Source organism: Protopterus annectens, chromosome 1.part2 (genome assembly GCF_019279795.1).
Source record: "Protopterus annectens isolate FY-2018-M chromosome 1.part2, PAN1.0, whole genome shotgun sequence".
NCBI classification, from domain to species: domain Eukaryota; kingdom Metazoa; phylum Chordata; order Ceratodontiformes; family Protopteridae; genus Protopterus; species Protopterus annectens.
Window position 1 is genome coordinate 486,659,022 of NC_056727.1, and position 16,073 is coordinate 486,675,094.

Sequence of the window (16,073 nt, forward strand, 5' to 3'; positions counted from 1 at the left end):
ATATATAGAGTATATAAATATATATATATATATATATACACACACACACACATATTTTGGAGATGTAAATATATATTATCTTTATGTGTGTGTGTGTATATTCATTCATGTATATATATATATATATATATATATATATATATATATATGCACACACACACACAGGTGCATATTACACGCCAAGGTGTGTGTGTGTATATATAAATTTATACATGTATACAATTATATATATATATATATATATATATATATATATATATATATATATATATATATATATAAATCTTGGACACAAGGGTGCATGTACAGAATTCCCTTATATCCAGCAGTACATTAGAGATTATTCCAAGTTTGGGGAATATTAAAATTCATCTTTCGGGAAAAGATGGGCCCCTTAAAAACCCCAAATGGGGGGGTCCTTTTTTTAAGGGTTTGAACTTTTTTTATGTTATGAAAAGCTTCCCCCCTTTCAGTGGCTTGAGCTGAGGGAGGTAGTTCCGGGACCAAGGTGGCCCCCCCTTTGGGGGGGGTAATGTAGTTCCACCTGGGAGAACCGGGGGGGCATGATCTAAACCTTAGGTGAGGTGCAGTTCATTTTGTACCCCGGGTTTTGGCCTGTGTGGCCGTGATTACCAGAATTTGACAATCTTTTGGTGTTGAGATGGGTCCTTTCGGGGATGAGAGGGGGGTGAAGTTGGCACTGAATCGATCTGCCAGGATATTGGCAATATCCTTGGGATTAGTATATTTAATGCCACTCTGTTGTAGCTCAGAGCAGATCTGAGCATTGCCATTTAGATTCTTGACATAACTATAGAATGCTTTGCGGTTGTCTTTGGAATCTTTGGCAATTTTATTTTCGTAACTAGCCTTTGAGGATTTTATGAGGGATCTCAGCTTCTTACTGAGGCTGGTGAGGGAGTTTTTTGCATCCTGGGATTTTCCTCTTTTCTGCAGTAGTTTCTTCCTTCTGTTGTATAGTTTGTTTATAGCAGGGGACCACCAGATTGGCTTCCTTTTTTTGGAGAAGAGCATCTTGGTTCTGTTTGGGATGGCACAATTCATGCACAAGTGGATGTGCTCGTACAGTGCCTTAGTGTAGGATTCTGCAGCCGAACGTTCAGATCCCGTCTGCATGGGTGTCATGAAGTTTGTCACTTCTGACTTCAGTAACATGAAGTTGGCTTTGGAGAAGTTTTTTAAGGAGATTTCCTTACTGGGGGGTGGGATGTGGATGTCAAGGGTGATTTGCTTGTGGTCAGACCTGAGCAATGAGGGGGTGACCACTGGTGTGGAGCATCTATCTCCCATGTTGGTAATGACCAGGTCTAGGATATTGGAGCCCCTGGTGGCACAATGGATTAGTTGATCCAGGGCGTTGGAATTTATGAATTCCAAGAACCGTTGGGAAAAGGAGTTGGTACCCGAGCAGTTTTCCCAGTTAATGGCAGGGTCGTTGAAATCACCCAGTATTAGGGTGTTTGGTTGTATCTTAATATTTTCCAGTATGTTTAGAAAGGTTTAGTGAGAATCTTGGGGCATGGTGGGGGGATCTGTAGCAAGCTACAATTTGCCTTGCAGTCTTACCTAGTGTTGGTTGCACCTGGAGAATTTCAGATGCATTGTGTTCGGCAACTAGCCTGGAGGTGTGAATATCCTTGGTGAATATGGACACTCCTCCACCTTTAGTTTTTCGGTCTTGGTTTTGTGGCCGAAACGTGTTTTAAGAGTTGTAGCCTGGTATTGCAGGGGTGCTCTCTGGAGCCTTGAACCAGGTCTCAGTTACTGCACAGATATCGATGTTCTCCATTTTTAGGAGTGCCTCGAGAGAGTGCATTTTGAGGTTTAGACTTCTAGCATTGAGTAGCATTACCTTCAGATTTTACATGCTTGTATTTGTTACGGTGGTGGTTTTATCCTTTTAACCTTGCCTAAAAAAGACACTATAGGGGTGGAAAGAGCTTTAGCCAGTAACCTGAATCCCAGAGGTGACCGGTGCAGACCATTTCTGGCAAAGCATCGTGGTTTGTTGATCATGTCTTCCCAGGCAGACAGATACTGGATCCCCTTTGAATGACACCAGAAGCATAGCCAATTGTTGAAGTCAATCATTTTGTCCTTATACTGTGGTATCATTCTGGGTGAAGGCAGGATGCTACTCAGGGCTAGGGTCATACCTGCCTGGGCCACATGATCCAAGAGCTCTTCCATGTCTCTTTTCATGTAGTTCAGGGAGGTGCGTCTCAAGTCATTTACTCCAGCATGGACAATGACAGAGTCGTATTTGTACTTGTTGCGGAGTGACGAGTTCATGCGTTATGTGGCGGATTCTGGCACCCGACAGGCAGCTGACTGTAATTTTCTCCTTGCTCAGCCTGGTGAGTGGGACATCAGTGTCCCTGACTATAGAGTCACCTATGACTAAAGTGTGGGGTACATTGTCTTGCCTTAGGGGCTGTTGTTGGGTGGCACACTGGTGTTGTGAACTATGTGTCACTTTTGTTGTGACTGGTGTTTGTTTGCGTTTCAGCTTCAGCGGTCCTTGTTGCTTGGGGCAGGTTAATGTTAAGGGCCTCTGCATATGTGTGTTTAGTTTTGCTATGTGTGGGTGTTGATGATGTGGGTTTTGAAGGGCTGTGAGTTGCTTGAGGTGTAGTGTAGGTGTTAACCTTCTCCTCTTGACTGTCTAGCACAGTCTTGGCTGGAGAGAGCTTTGCTTCCAGTTTGGCTATGTAAGTGCATCTCTCGCAGGTTGTATTGTTGGGTGGTAGGAGGAGGATTGTCTGTGTACATGAGGCAGCTGCCACATTGCCCCTGTATGCCCAGATTCACCAGGTGGACAGGAGAAATCACCAGAAGCTGACCCTTGGACATGCCTGTTTAGGTGCTTTTTTTGTAAAGTTTAACAGCTGTTTTCCCTTACCTTTGCAAGGTACTTTGCAATTATAGGCTGTTTAGTGCCTATGATTTATTTCTCCTTATTGACAAGAAGAGTTGAGTGCTTGTATTAGTTTCTGGCTTCCTAGTGCTTTCCAGCAGGTTCTAGAGCAAGTGCTAGTCACAGGGGTTCAGATTTTAGTGCTACTACTGAGGAAACAGCTAGTTCTAAGGGAAAATTTGAAGAGCAGACTTTCTGGCACCTGGAATAGTTTAACTGTGCCCTCGCAGTGCTGGACAATGCGAAAAATGTGCAAACACACCCGTTTTTAAGCCAGAAAGTTGAAAGGGATACAAATCAGCCCAAAAAGGCTAAGAAAATTACAATGTCAGAGCTGGAAACCACTCCTCTAGCGTTAAATAGGCAGTACAATGCTCACCACTCCCACTGGTAAACAGTAGGACTTCCCTCTATCACAGCAAGGTCTGGATAGCTCTGAACACAGAAAATAAAGTCCTGAGACAAGCAAAGCCTGGGATATGGACTGGCTAGGAAAGGTGGGAAATGAGCAAACAAGATAGTTTTTTTTTTTTGTTGAAACAGGCTAAACAATGCAATAATACAGTAAATAAACACAGAAAAGGCTAACACACTTGAGTGTGTAGTCCTAAACAGTAAATGCAATTAAAACTCTACAATATTATGACGGCAGTCCTTGTATTGCTATAGTTTGTGTAGCTGGAGAGAGTTTCTAAGTATGAAGGTGGGATGGTGGTCACTTAGGGTATTGGGTAGGGTGAAGGGGTTGTGATAGAGGTTAAGATTGGAGGTGAGGAGCCAGAGTTGGAGTGTTTATTTAGATAGTTAGGGGTAATGATTAGCTGGGAGAAGCCATAGAGGTTAATAGAGTTGTTAGGGGAATTGGTGTCAAGGGTGCCCCAGTCAATGTTAACGTCACACAAGATTACTGTTTCATAAGAGATAGTCTGAGAGATCCAGGAAAAAAGTGCTGCAGAATGGGGATGTTGTTACCGGGGGGGGGGGGGGTATAAATAGAAGCAATAGCTGGTTTCTTGTGATTGTTCAATTTGCAACTGACTATGAGGAATTCAGCAGAGTAGAAGTTTGGAGGAGAGATTGATAAGAGGGTAGACGGAGATTTGATTTGAGTAGAAAATAGCAACACTTCCACCTTTTATTGTAGCCTGTCTTGCCAGAAGATGTTATAGCCTGGGGGAAGAAATTCAGAGTCAGTTATGTGAGGATTAAACCAGGTTTCCAAGAAGGTGAGAATATCTGGGATATGTAGGGAGATCCAAGCATTAGGTTTTTGATGGATGTGGTTTTGAGAGTCTGAGAGGTTGTGCGGGGGGTGGAGATGGGGGGCGGTGAGAGGAGTAAGCAGAGAGAAGAGAGAAGGGTTGTGATTAGGTCCTGGGTTGTGATGAATGTCACCTGACAGTAGTAGGTTTAGAATGAGTAATTTGAGAGCACTATGGTGGTTATAATGAAGGCAGTATTAGGAAAGGAGGAAGTGATTGTTGAATGGATGATTATGGAGGAAGTTGGGTGGGGAAAAAGAGGTGATGTCAAAGTAGATAGATTATGAATTTAGTGTATGCAGGGGTGAGTGGGAATGGGGGTAGGATAAGGGAGAAGAGTGAGCCTGAGCATAGTAAGAGCGAATGGACAGAGCTGATCCAGTAGGATCGTTAAGTGAAAAACAGTCAGTAGCTCCTAAAAAGTTCAGGTCAGTTTCTTTACATTTTATATATTACATTCTTAAAAATCTGTGGCTTTACTTAAATCTGAAGTGATAGAAGTACAGAGTAGAATACATTAATTATTATGAGGATACAGTGGGGGCAGAGGAAGCTGATACAAGTGTTATACGTTCTTGATGTGAGTTAGTAAATGGATGTTATAACAACGGTTGACTTTTTCGGATTACATTCAACTATTTACATTTCTAGATTCATACTATGTAGAGGTGATTCAAGCACTTTTGAACATGAGTTTTATGATTGTAGTTACGATTTCTGAGAAATATCTTGAGTTGAAAAAAAAGTTCTCTGTTAATGGTCAATTCTTGTGTAACTGTGTTTTACTTTACACGTTATTGCATTTAAGGAAGAGTGCCAAGTCACAGTGATGGAGGCAGTTTATTATTCAGTTGTTTAACAGAAGGGAAAACCACGCTTTTTAGACACAGTAAACTCAGTCTTTTTTGCCCTAGTATCTAGATTTTTTTTCATATCATAGAATAGTTTACTTGCAGTTAGTTTTATGAAATTCCAAGTGTTATATGACTCTCCAGAGTTGGTTTAGTAATAGTGTATGCTTTAATGTTTTAGACAATTGCATTTTGAACCTTTGTCTCTGTAGTCAACATAAGTGTCTACTTTTGATTTCAGAGGCCAGTGCCAAAGGCCACAGCCACTTCCATGCATTTTTTTGTTGTCAGAGCAGAACTTGGTAGAGATACCCCCCCCCCCCTTAGAATGCCCAGTGTATGCAGCCCTTTGTGGTGAATGTTACTCAGGTGCTCAGAGCAGCTGCTCTGCTCACTCCAGCCTAAAGCCAGGGGCCTCATTTAAAGGGTTGCACAACAAATCTTATTTTGTTTTCATCCTCTTTCAACCTGCAGCTGATCATCAGCTGCCAGCAGCTCCTTTACTAATTCACCAGGACTACCAGACCAACCTCAGCCCTTCCCCTGGCTTAGCCTGATCCATGTCTGGGGCTGATAAAGAGATAGATGATGCGGGTGCTACATTGTACTGCTATCAGAGTCCGTGCTGTAATCCCTACCAACTGGTAGCAGCCTTACAAGCTCTGCTTTTGGAAGGTTCCACCCAAGTGGTATACTGCTTGCAGCTGGGAGCTCACCAGGCTCTTAATGCTGCTATTGCAGCAATCCTGGGCAGCTTCTCTCCTCCCAGGATTGGGGAGGAGGTATCAGATGTTCATTGCCATCTTCCCTTGCCAAGCCCTTGCAGTGCTTGTGCTGCTAATTGAATGTGGATGATCTGGGGCTTAGTAAGAGCTTTATCCATTAGCGGCATGATGCCAGGACAACACAGAGCATATTTTGAGGGCAAAAGGCATTCTACATTTTGGACAGTCTGCACCAGTGATAAAGGTTCAAATAAATTGGGTTCACTACCAAATCATCTTTTCAGGGATGATTGCTTATAAACAGAAGAAAATGGCATTTTTACTTAGAGTATTCATATTTCAGTAATACATTCAGTAGAGGACACATGATTATGGAAAAACAGATTCAGTAGGAGGAGATGTGATTTTTATGGTGGCATTTATAGCGTACTTTTTTTCGTCCCTGAAATTTGCAGCTTTATTTTACAAATACTACTGGCCATTACTTTGTTAGTAAGTCAGTACTGCAAATTTTGTTTTAATAAATGCAGTTGAAGTCACTGTACATTTACAAGTGGCCTAATGTTAAAATCTGTGTCTTAGCAGTGCAAATGTGTTTATATACCTTTATGTTTATGTATGTGTGCATATGCATGTGGGTATATGTAAGCGTGTGTGTGCATGTCTCTATGTATATATGTACATGTGCGTGGGCATATTTATATTTGTATAAAAATATATAGTATATACTTAGAGATGTATAGATATATTATTTTTATCTATCTATATATGTGTGTGTGTGTGTGTGTGTGTGTGTGTGTGTGTGTGTATATATATATATATATATATATATCTATATATATATATATATATCATTCATAATGCCACTTTCATATGGCCTACACCATATACTCGACATTCCGAAAGACCGACATCCTGAAATAGCACCATTTACCTACCTGTAAACACAAGCCCCCCGCACCCTCCACACCCCCTGCTACTTAAATATTCTCACTCTGAGATCGCACTACAGTGCAGGAAAGGGGAATCTCCCAGTCCTGCACTTGAAAGTTCAAACAAATGAAAGGCTTTTATATATATATATATATATATATATATATATATATATATATATATATATATATACACACACACACACACACACACACACACACACACATTTGGAGATGTAAATATATATTATCTTTATGTGTGTGTGTGTGTGTATATCTATCTATATATATATATATATATATATATGCACACACATACACAGGTGCACACAAGCGTGTGTGTGTGTGTGTATATATAAATTTATATATGTATATAATTATATATATATATATATATATATATATATATATATATATATATATATATATATTTATATATCTATATAAATCTTGGACACAAGGGTGCATGTACAGAATTTCATATTCCAGTGCACATTAGAGATAGAAACAAACCACATTGAGGTATATATTTATGTATTTGTCTAGATATATTTTTATTACCTAAAATGTGTTTTTTGCCTGGGGAAAAGTTGATTATCATTACTGTTTTGTCTGAAAAAAAATGTTAACTATGCATATATTTTATCTTAGTGCTGTTTACATCCTGGTTTGTTACTTGGCATAGTTGTGAGATTTTAAGAACTTGTGTAAGTTGCTGTTTACTTTGGTCTGCAGATGAGCACTGAAAAAGCCTTTACTGGTAAAACTGTAGTTTGTGGAATAGTCTCTCATTAAAGCAGCAATTTCTTTTTTTCCCATTTGGTGCTGGTGTGTTTGTGTATGTTTGTGTATATATATATATGTGTGTGTGTGAGTGCGTGCACGTATTTGCATTGAATAACTTTTGTGCATTCTTGTGTAGGAATGTAGTTATGGGACTGGTATTGTTCAGCTGAAGAAGAAACTTGCAATGTTTTGAAACACATTCTCATTTCAATTTTACACATACATTCATGCATGTAGCTGCAAATATGATCCTTTTTTTTACTGGAATTCTTAGATCTATTTGGAAATGTTTTATTTCGAGTGGATGAGAGCTATGCACTTTCTCTTTAAATGCAGCCTTATTTTTTTTTTCATTTATTTTTACAGGAAGGAGACACAATAAATGTGGATGTTACTTGTCCTGGTGCCACTTTGGCTCTAGCCATGATTTACCTCAAAACCAACAACAGGTAATAGTCCATTAATTCCACATAATTTTTCTTCCTTCTGGATATGTAGTTTAGAAAAAGAGCAAATGGTTATGAAATTGCGATACACTGATTTCACATGTACTGCAGAGCTGTAATCTTTTTTAATTTTTTGTCCTCACTCTGCTTTTGTCAATATGTTTTTGACCTTTGAATAAACACTTGTTTCCTTTTTCTTTTATTTTTAATTTTTGTCTTGATATAAAATTGTAGAAGTCATGTCCTGGCTTGCAATAAGGAAGGGCTGGTACTTTTGCTACTACTTCATATTTAGTACATCGTTTCTTGCTGGTTCTGTCGTATTACCTGGCTGCAAGAAGCAGTGTGACCAGACTGAGTGTGGCACTGAATGCCACCAGGAGCTTTATTCATTAGATGCTCTGAGGACTTATCCTTGCAGAATAATTGGAGCCGAGTTGATTTAGCTAGAAGAATGGATCTGTTTCTGATGCTTTTTGCAGCTTGAACTTGCTCTTTAAGAATACTCTTTTTTTACCACTGGGGTGAAGCTCAAAGAAGAACGGCTGCTAACTTCCTTTGATAACTGGATGGGCATATTGATATCAGAAACCTCAGCTCTTATATGAGGGACACACTGCAGTAGGTGGAGCACTCTGTACATCCTTCCAGTACCATTTGTCATAACTGGACTAAAAATCTGGAGTTCTCCTTGTTTGTTGGAGCACATCTTGTTTGGCCTATGCATATCACCCCATGCCGCATACCATTCTCTGTTCATTTATGTAGTTTCTTATCTCCTCCTCGAGTGTATTATTTGAAATGCTCCCACAGTAAGAACTTGAGGAGGATGGACCTTGTATCTGTGACTGTAGCGGTCATATTGCAAACCAGGATGGTTAACATGTACTGCTTTTGTCAGGAGAAGGATAGTTATAGTGACAGCTTTTGCCGCTGCACTTGATTCAGTCCTGCTGCACACCACTTTCAGAAAGATAGACTTTAGGACTTTTCTTTGCCTGTTGCCTAGATATGATGGAAGTAGCTTATCCAGGAATCTCTGGCAAGGGTATGAAAAGCAGAAGGCAGGGACTGTAAGGCCAAGTGTATAGCCTTTAGGTCTGGTTTATTTTCTAAAGATTGCCGACAAAACCATTGTAATTAGAGATGTTTTCATCCAAGTATTTTTCTATGGACATTCTTGAAGATGAATGGAGTGGCATCTCCCCAATAATTGCGTAGAAGTAAGATGTAGGATTTGGCTTTCACGTCCTCCCATTCACCGACACCCTTTTGACATTTGAGGAACAGGTGCTGAAATCCCCAGGGCATGCATTCTAATCTGTATTGAGGCACAGCTGATCAACTTCTTTTCTATTCCATGTGGTTAGCAACCATCTTGTTGAGTCAGGTCCAGTGGCACATCTGCATTTGTCAAGAAAAATAACGTCCTCCACCGAATAAAGCAACCAACGTAAAAAATGTGTAAAATAAGGAAAACTAAAACGCTGATTCCACACAGCAACACAACTTAATAGGTATTCACCACACAACTTAGATAGTAAGCGCTTTCACGGTTAAAAACCACTTCATCAGACTACAAAACTACTAAACGTAAGTTCAATTAAATACCCATTCAAATTTATAGTTAACCAGTCAAATGCTTCAATTCATTAAGACAATAAAAGCAATAGCTGAAACTTGCCAGATATGCATAAAAACATATCTGATATAAAAACTATATAATATTACATCTAAATGTATCAAAACACATATCAAACACATTACAAAAATATTTAAAACAAATAAAAACAAATATGTGCACATAATACATGCTACATATAAACAACTTTAATGTTTGAGAGTTCTGGATGTCAGGAAAGGTTTTAAAGAAACCCTACTGTTCAAACCAGGAGGTTTGTCTGCTTGGAAAAAAAAGTATCCAGTTTTGCTCAATGGCTTCAGTACTATTCTTCAAATCACCCCCTCTCTTGTTACCAAAAACTATCTCCAAAACTAAGAACTTAAACTTATGTACTGGACCCTCCTTCTTCACATGCATGGCCAACACACTACTCTCTTTTACATTCCTAATGTCTCTTAGGTGTTCCAAAATCCTATCCTTCAGGGGTCGATTTGTCTTTCCTATATAAAAGGAAAAACATTCTATGCAATAGCAAAAATACATCACGTTCTTAGTTTGACAATCAGCATAGAAATTCACATCTACCTTAAACCCTAGCTGTGGATGCACAAAATGTCTTCTTACATGGATATGGGCGCATGCCATGCATCTCCTACATGCATAGGTACCAAGTCAATCTGACAAATTACGTTTCTGGGAACCTTGAAACCTATAACATAAATGGCTTTTCAAAGATCTATTATTCTGAAATGTAAAACTAGGTTTATCTTCTATTACTTCATTCAATTCATTAACAGTAGAAAGAATATCCCAGTTGTTTTTAATCATATCACATACCATATGTATATTGCTTGCAAAAGTTAGAGGCATTCTAACTACATTACTAACATTATTCCTTACATTGAATACGATGGTCTCATTAATGCCATCCGATCCTGATGCATCAGGTCACTCTTTCTTGTTATAGTAGGGTTTACACCTACCATGCCTCTCCCTTCAGGCTTCACTGATCTGATTCTCTATCACCCTTTCTTTGTACCCTGTATCAATGAATTCACATTTAAATGAATCCAGTGCTAATTTCAATTGTTTGTCATCATCATGCAAACGCATAATATGAAAAATCTGCCCCTTTAATACATTGAATTTTGTGTGCTTGGGGTGCATGCTGTCATTGTGTAGTATATTGTTCTTCCTCACCGATTTCCTGTACAATGTGGTAAAAACTGAGTGAAAATTGTCCCTATTAACTCCCACATTCAGAAATTCAATCTCATTGGACGAGTAGTTATAAGTAAAATTAAGGAAACTGGTAATGCCATTCAAATAGTGTAGGAACTCATTCAAACGTTCTTCGGTATCATGCCACAGCAAAAAAAATGTCATCAACAAAACGCTTATACCACACAATGGATGTACAATATGCATTATTGGAAAGGACACTGTTAGCTTCCCAATGTACCAAAGAAAGGTTGGCGTAGCTGTTGGCACAGGCTGTGCCCATAGCCACGCGAACCTTCTGTATGTAATGCTCATCTCCATAAATGAACACACTGTTTTCAAGTATAATGTCCAACAATGCACATAAAAGCCTGACCTTTCCTGACTATACATTCTTACTAAGTAACAGCTCCGTGATGTTCTCTATCCCCCAAGTATTGGGGATAACTGTAAATAGCGACTCTATATCTAGGGTCACAAAAAAAACATGGATCATGTAAGGGTTTTAGGTGGACACTCATATCACTCAAAAAATCTTTGGTGTCTTTCAATACAGTATCACATTCACTTAAAACCAGGTGCAAGTTTTTCTCAACAAAAATCGAGAACGGCTCAGTGGCCCAACCCCTACTGGACACAGTCGGACGCATAGGAGGGTTGGTCAAGTTTTTATGCACTTTCGGTAAACTATACATTATGGGAACCATAGGGTGCTCAACATTATAATATTTGAATAGAGACTCAGAAATCATTCCGGAAATCAACAGATCAAAAATGAAAAATTGTATCTTGTCAGTCACCCCTTTCACTACTGTAGGGGATACCAATTCATAGGTGTTAGTGTCACTGAGGAGGTTCATCATATTCTTGTTGTACAATTCTTTATTAAGAACAATAGTACCTCCTCCCTTGCCATTGTCATATTTCAGCGTAGGACAAACCCTTCAATTCATATAGAGTTCTTTTTCAGCAGCAGACATATTAAAAAACATATTTCTAGTATTATTCACAAACCTTTCTCTAAGTTGTTTATCACCTGTATCAATAAACAAGTCAAAAGCTGGATTAACAAGAGAAATAAATACACTCTGTTTTTTTAAAAATACATTGTTCCTGAGCATTATCATGGAACATAGCTTTCAAAGTTAGGGTTCTTCCAAACAACCTCAAATGTTGAAGCACACTCACTAAATCGGCTCTCTGAGCCGGAACAAAAGTTAAACCTCTATTTAATAAAGCTAGTTGCTTGTCAGTAAATATATGTGAAGTTATATTAAACACTATACCTGTTTGGCCCTCTTCCCGGTCCTGGTCTGCTCGTCGACATTGTGCGGACACCGCATTCTCCCATGCATATCTGGCAAGTTTCAGCTATTGCTGTTATTGTCTTAATGAATTGAAGCGTTTGATTGGTTAACTATAAATTTGAATGGCTATTTAACTGAACTTATGTTTAGTAGTTTTGTAGTGTGATTAAGCGTTTTTTAACCGTGAAAGTGCTTGCTTTGTAAGTTGTGTAGTGAATACCTATTAAAGTTGTGTTGCCATGTGGAACCAGTGTTTTAGTTTTCCTTATTTTACACCTTTTTTACGTTGGTTGCTTTATTCAATGGAGGACATTATTTTTCTTGACTTTGCATACCTTTTACTCCTCACCGGATATGGCTGAAAGGATTGCTGAGACGTCCCATATGGAACTATCTTCCAAATCGCTACAAACAGTAGCTACTGATTTCAACAAGAAGATGACTGAATGACTTGATTCATTATTGAACTCTAATATTAATCCCTTGCTTACTGAGGATTTTCATACACTGCAGTCTTGACTAGGTCTGATGAGCTTAAGTCTGTGTGTAATTATTTTTTGTATGACTTTTTGGCCCCGATTTCCCCATCACCCATCCTGTGGCCATTATGTCTGTAAATCCTGCTACCCTCTTTTGTTCTTTCCTATCACAGATGTTCTAGAATACTAGGAAGTAGAGGTGAGAGACAGGGATCAGAACTGTCTTCAAGCAAACATTGAGTGTTTAATGTCCCTGACGACTCACCTTTTGGTTTAACAGTAAAATGCAGTGCCTGATACGCTGGTCCCTTTGGGAGTGCACACTTCCCAAGCCCATGATTCCATCTAGACTGAGTGTACACTCCTTGATGAGCTCACACTTAGGAAAAGTCAATGTAAATTCTGCAGTCCTATATATTCTGTTGCGGTGGAAGTTTGGAACTCTGACATCACTCTTAATCCAGGATAGGTGAACTAATGTCATGTGCTCATTCTCAATATTTCTGCAGCTGGTTTCTGTAGCCCATGAGTTGCTAATTGAACTTGAATCATCTGGGGTGAATTTGGGACCTAAATTTCTGCACCATAGATCCACTTGTGGAAGTCCTTAATTGAAGAGTGATGGAGATAATGCTTCTTCTTTCTGTGCTATCTTGCTTTCTGAGGACCTCTTCTTTAGAAAGCATCCAAGGTGCTGGAAGTCCACCTTCTGAGTTTCCATCCATCATGTGTTCTTTTGTCAGTGGACATTTGAATTCTGAACTGAAACAGGCTGTTGTCTGATATCCACTCTAATTCGAAGCTTGGCATTAAGGATGTTTTGTTTTTCAAGGAATCACTTTTAATAAAGTATTGCCTCCTTCATATAACATACACTCTGTGGTCAGGGCTTAAACCCCTCAAATATTCATTTTTTAATAGAATTATGTTTATTTTGATATTATCCAAAATAATTTAACAAGTCCAGAGCCATTGTAATAAATAACATTAAATACAAAATCATAGAAGTAGGTATAGCAAAGGTATTCAACATACATGTCAAACATAATAGCAGATTTCAGCCAGTAAAAGAATTAAGTATTCAGCAGGTAATGTATCAACACATCCCAAATTAATGGCTATTACCAAATGTAACCAGCCTAACACAGTGCAGTGCTCATGTTTAACTGCCTGACCCTAAAGAAATACCAATGTCCAGGGTTTTCATACATTTGTAAAGAACCTTTTCTGTTCTTGGCTATTGATGCCAGTAAACATACCTGATGTGGGAACCTTGCAGTATCCTGTATTGAAAGAGGGCTCCTAGCCACTGTCATAATCCTTTATAAACGCATTCTATGAACACCTTCTGGAATGCATGGATCATGCAATCCCAAATAAAACCAAGACCCAATCCTCCAAAGGCAGGCGTCCTGTCTGGTGGACCCCAGCCATAAGCAAACTATACAATAGAAGGAGGAAGCTACTACATGATAGAGCAAAATCCCAAAAAGGGAAGGCATCTCTGATCAGTATTAGCAAAAAACTACGGGCACTCATAAAATCGTCTAAGGCCAGCTTCGAGAGAAAAATTGCACAGGACACTAAGGATAATCACAAGGCTTTCTTTAGTTATGTTAGGAACCTGGGTGGGAATCCCCAGATATGCTCAGAATTAGTCCAAAATGACAAAAAATACACCGAACCCACAGACATTGCCAACATCCTAGCTGACAGGTTCAGCGCAACCCCCTCCCCACCAAAAGGGCAAATATCTATCCCAGCAGAGTGCTGCCCCCCTGACATCTCAGATGCTCAGGTAAGAGCCGCCCTCTCCAAAGCAAAAAAACACAGCATCAGTGGGACCAGACGGTGTCCCGAGCTGAGTCCTACATGAACTCCAAGAAGAGCGAAACCCAAACATAAAACTACTGTTCTGTTCAATATCAGCCTTACTACAGGATATGCACCCAAAGAGTGGCATACAGCAACAGTGGTCCCTCTCCACAAAGGTGGTGCCTCAACGGATCCTGGAAGCTATCGCCCCATAAGCCTGACTAGCTTGGTCTGCAAAGCTATGGAAAGGATCATCATGGACCTCATAAATAAAGATATTGGGGACCTACAGACACTGGATCCTACCCAGTTCGGCTTTGTTAAGAGCAGATACTGCCTCTTAAACCTGGTCGATTTCTTTGAAACAGTCACCAAGGCCATTGACGAGGGGAAGGTGGTCCACACAGCCTACCTGGACCTCGCAAAAACCTTTGATATAATACCCCACTTGGGCATTATAGATAAGCTCCCCAGCTTAAATATAAACCCCTATGTCACTAGATGGGTTGCAAACTGGCTCAAGGACAGAACCCACATGGTTAGAATTGCTGGAGCCATATCAGACTCCAAACCAGTTACAAGTGGCGTCCCACAAGGCTCAGTCCTGGGACCTCTCTTGTTCGGTATATATTTCGCGGAGGTACAGGCCAACACGGAAGGACTGTGGCTGACCAAGTTCGCAGATGACTGCAAACTAGGCGCCATAATCGACTCTCCAGCCGACACAAGCATCCTACAAAAGGGCCTCATAGAAACAGACAACTGGTGCCAGAGCCATGGCCTCAAGCTAAACGCCAAAAAGTGTATAGTCATCCCCTTTGGCAAAAACAAAGTGCCCACAAATTACCACATAGGTGGTAATCCATTAAGTACGGAAGAAGTAATTAGGGACCTGGGGACCCAAGTTGATAGCACTCTCTCATTTGAAAACCACATGGCCAATGTGGTTAGAAAAACATTTTATATAGCCCACCTAATCATGAAGGGATTCACATCTAGATCAGGGGAGGTCATCGTGCCTCTTTACTCATCCCTCATCAGGCCCATAATTGAGTACAATGCCCCTTTTGGGATGTACCTTACCAGACCCCTGCAGCAACTGGAAAGACCCCAAAAGTACCTCACCAAGAGGATCAAAGGGCTCAAACAGATGCCATATGCTGCCCGGTTAAAGAAACTCCAGCTCTACTCAGTGGCATACCGCCTGCTCAGAGGCGATCTGTGCCTGACATATAAAGCCATGTCCAACCCGGAATTAATGGACACGCTGCTCCTCAGAAAATCCAAATCCCATTGAGCTACGCGCTCAAGAGACTTGAACCTCAGCACTGAAATAAATAGGACATGCTGGAGGGACAGATTCATAACCCAGAGGCTCCCTTCACTCTGGAATAAAATCCCAGTTCAGGTTAGGCAGAGTCCCTCATTGACTCTCTTCAAGAGGAATTTTGATGAGTGGATGGGAGATAGTAGGTTTACCCCGGTTATCACTTCTCTGTCACTGTTAGACAGAGGCATAGTATACTAACCTCAAAAAAGGGCATAGCAAAATTAATTTAAAATGGGTGGCGAAAGCCAAACACACTCTGGCTAGGCTTTATAAATGCCCTAGGGCAGATAGCCTAGTATGAACCTATGAACCTATAACTAATAAACAATAGAAATACGAAAGGGTCTGGAGAGGCTA

General features: G+C 40.0%; 1 protein-coding gene across 1 annotated transcript in view; it reads left to right on the forward strand.

Moving 5' to 3' along the window:
* ANAPC1 (anaphase promoting complex subunit 1) overlaps positions 1-16,073 on the forward strand; it is a 3,613,296-nt gene that overhangs the window by 2,389,188 nt on the left and 1,208,035 nt on the right. The window contains exon 30 of the mRNA XM_044060160.1: positions 7,861-7,943. Coding sequence (XP_043916095.1) covers positions 7,861-7,943 — 83 coding nt within the window. The remainder of the gene's footprint in view (positions 1-7,860; positions 7,944-16,073) is intronic.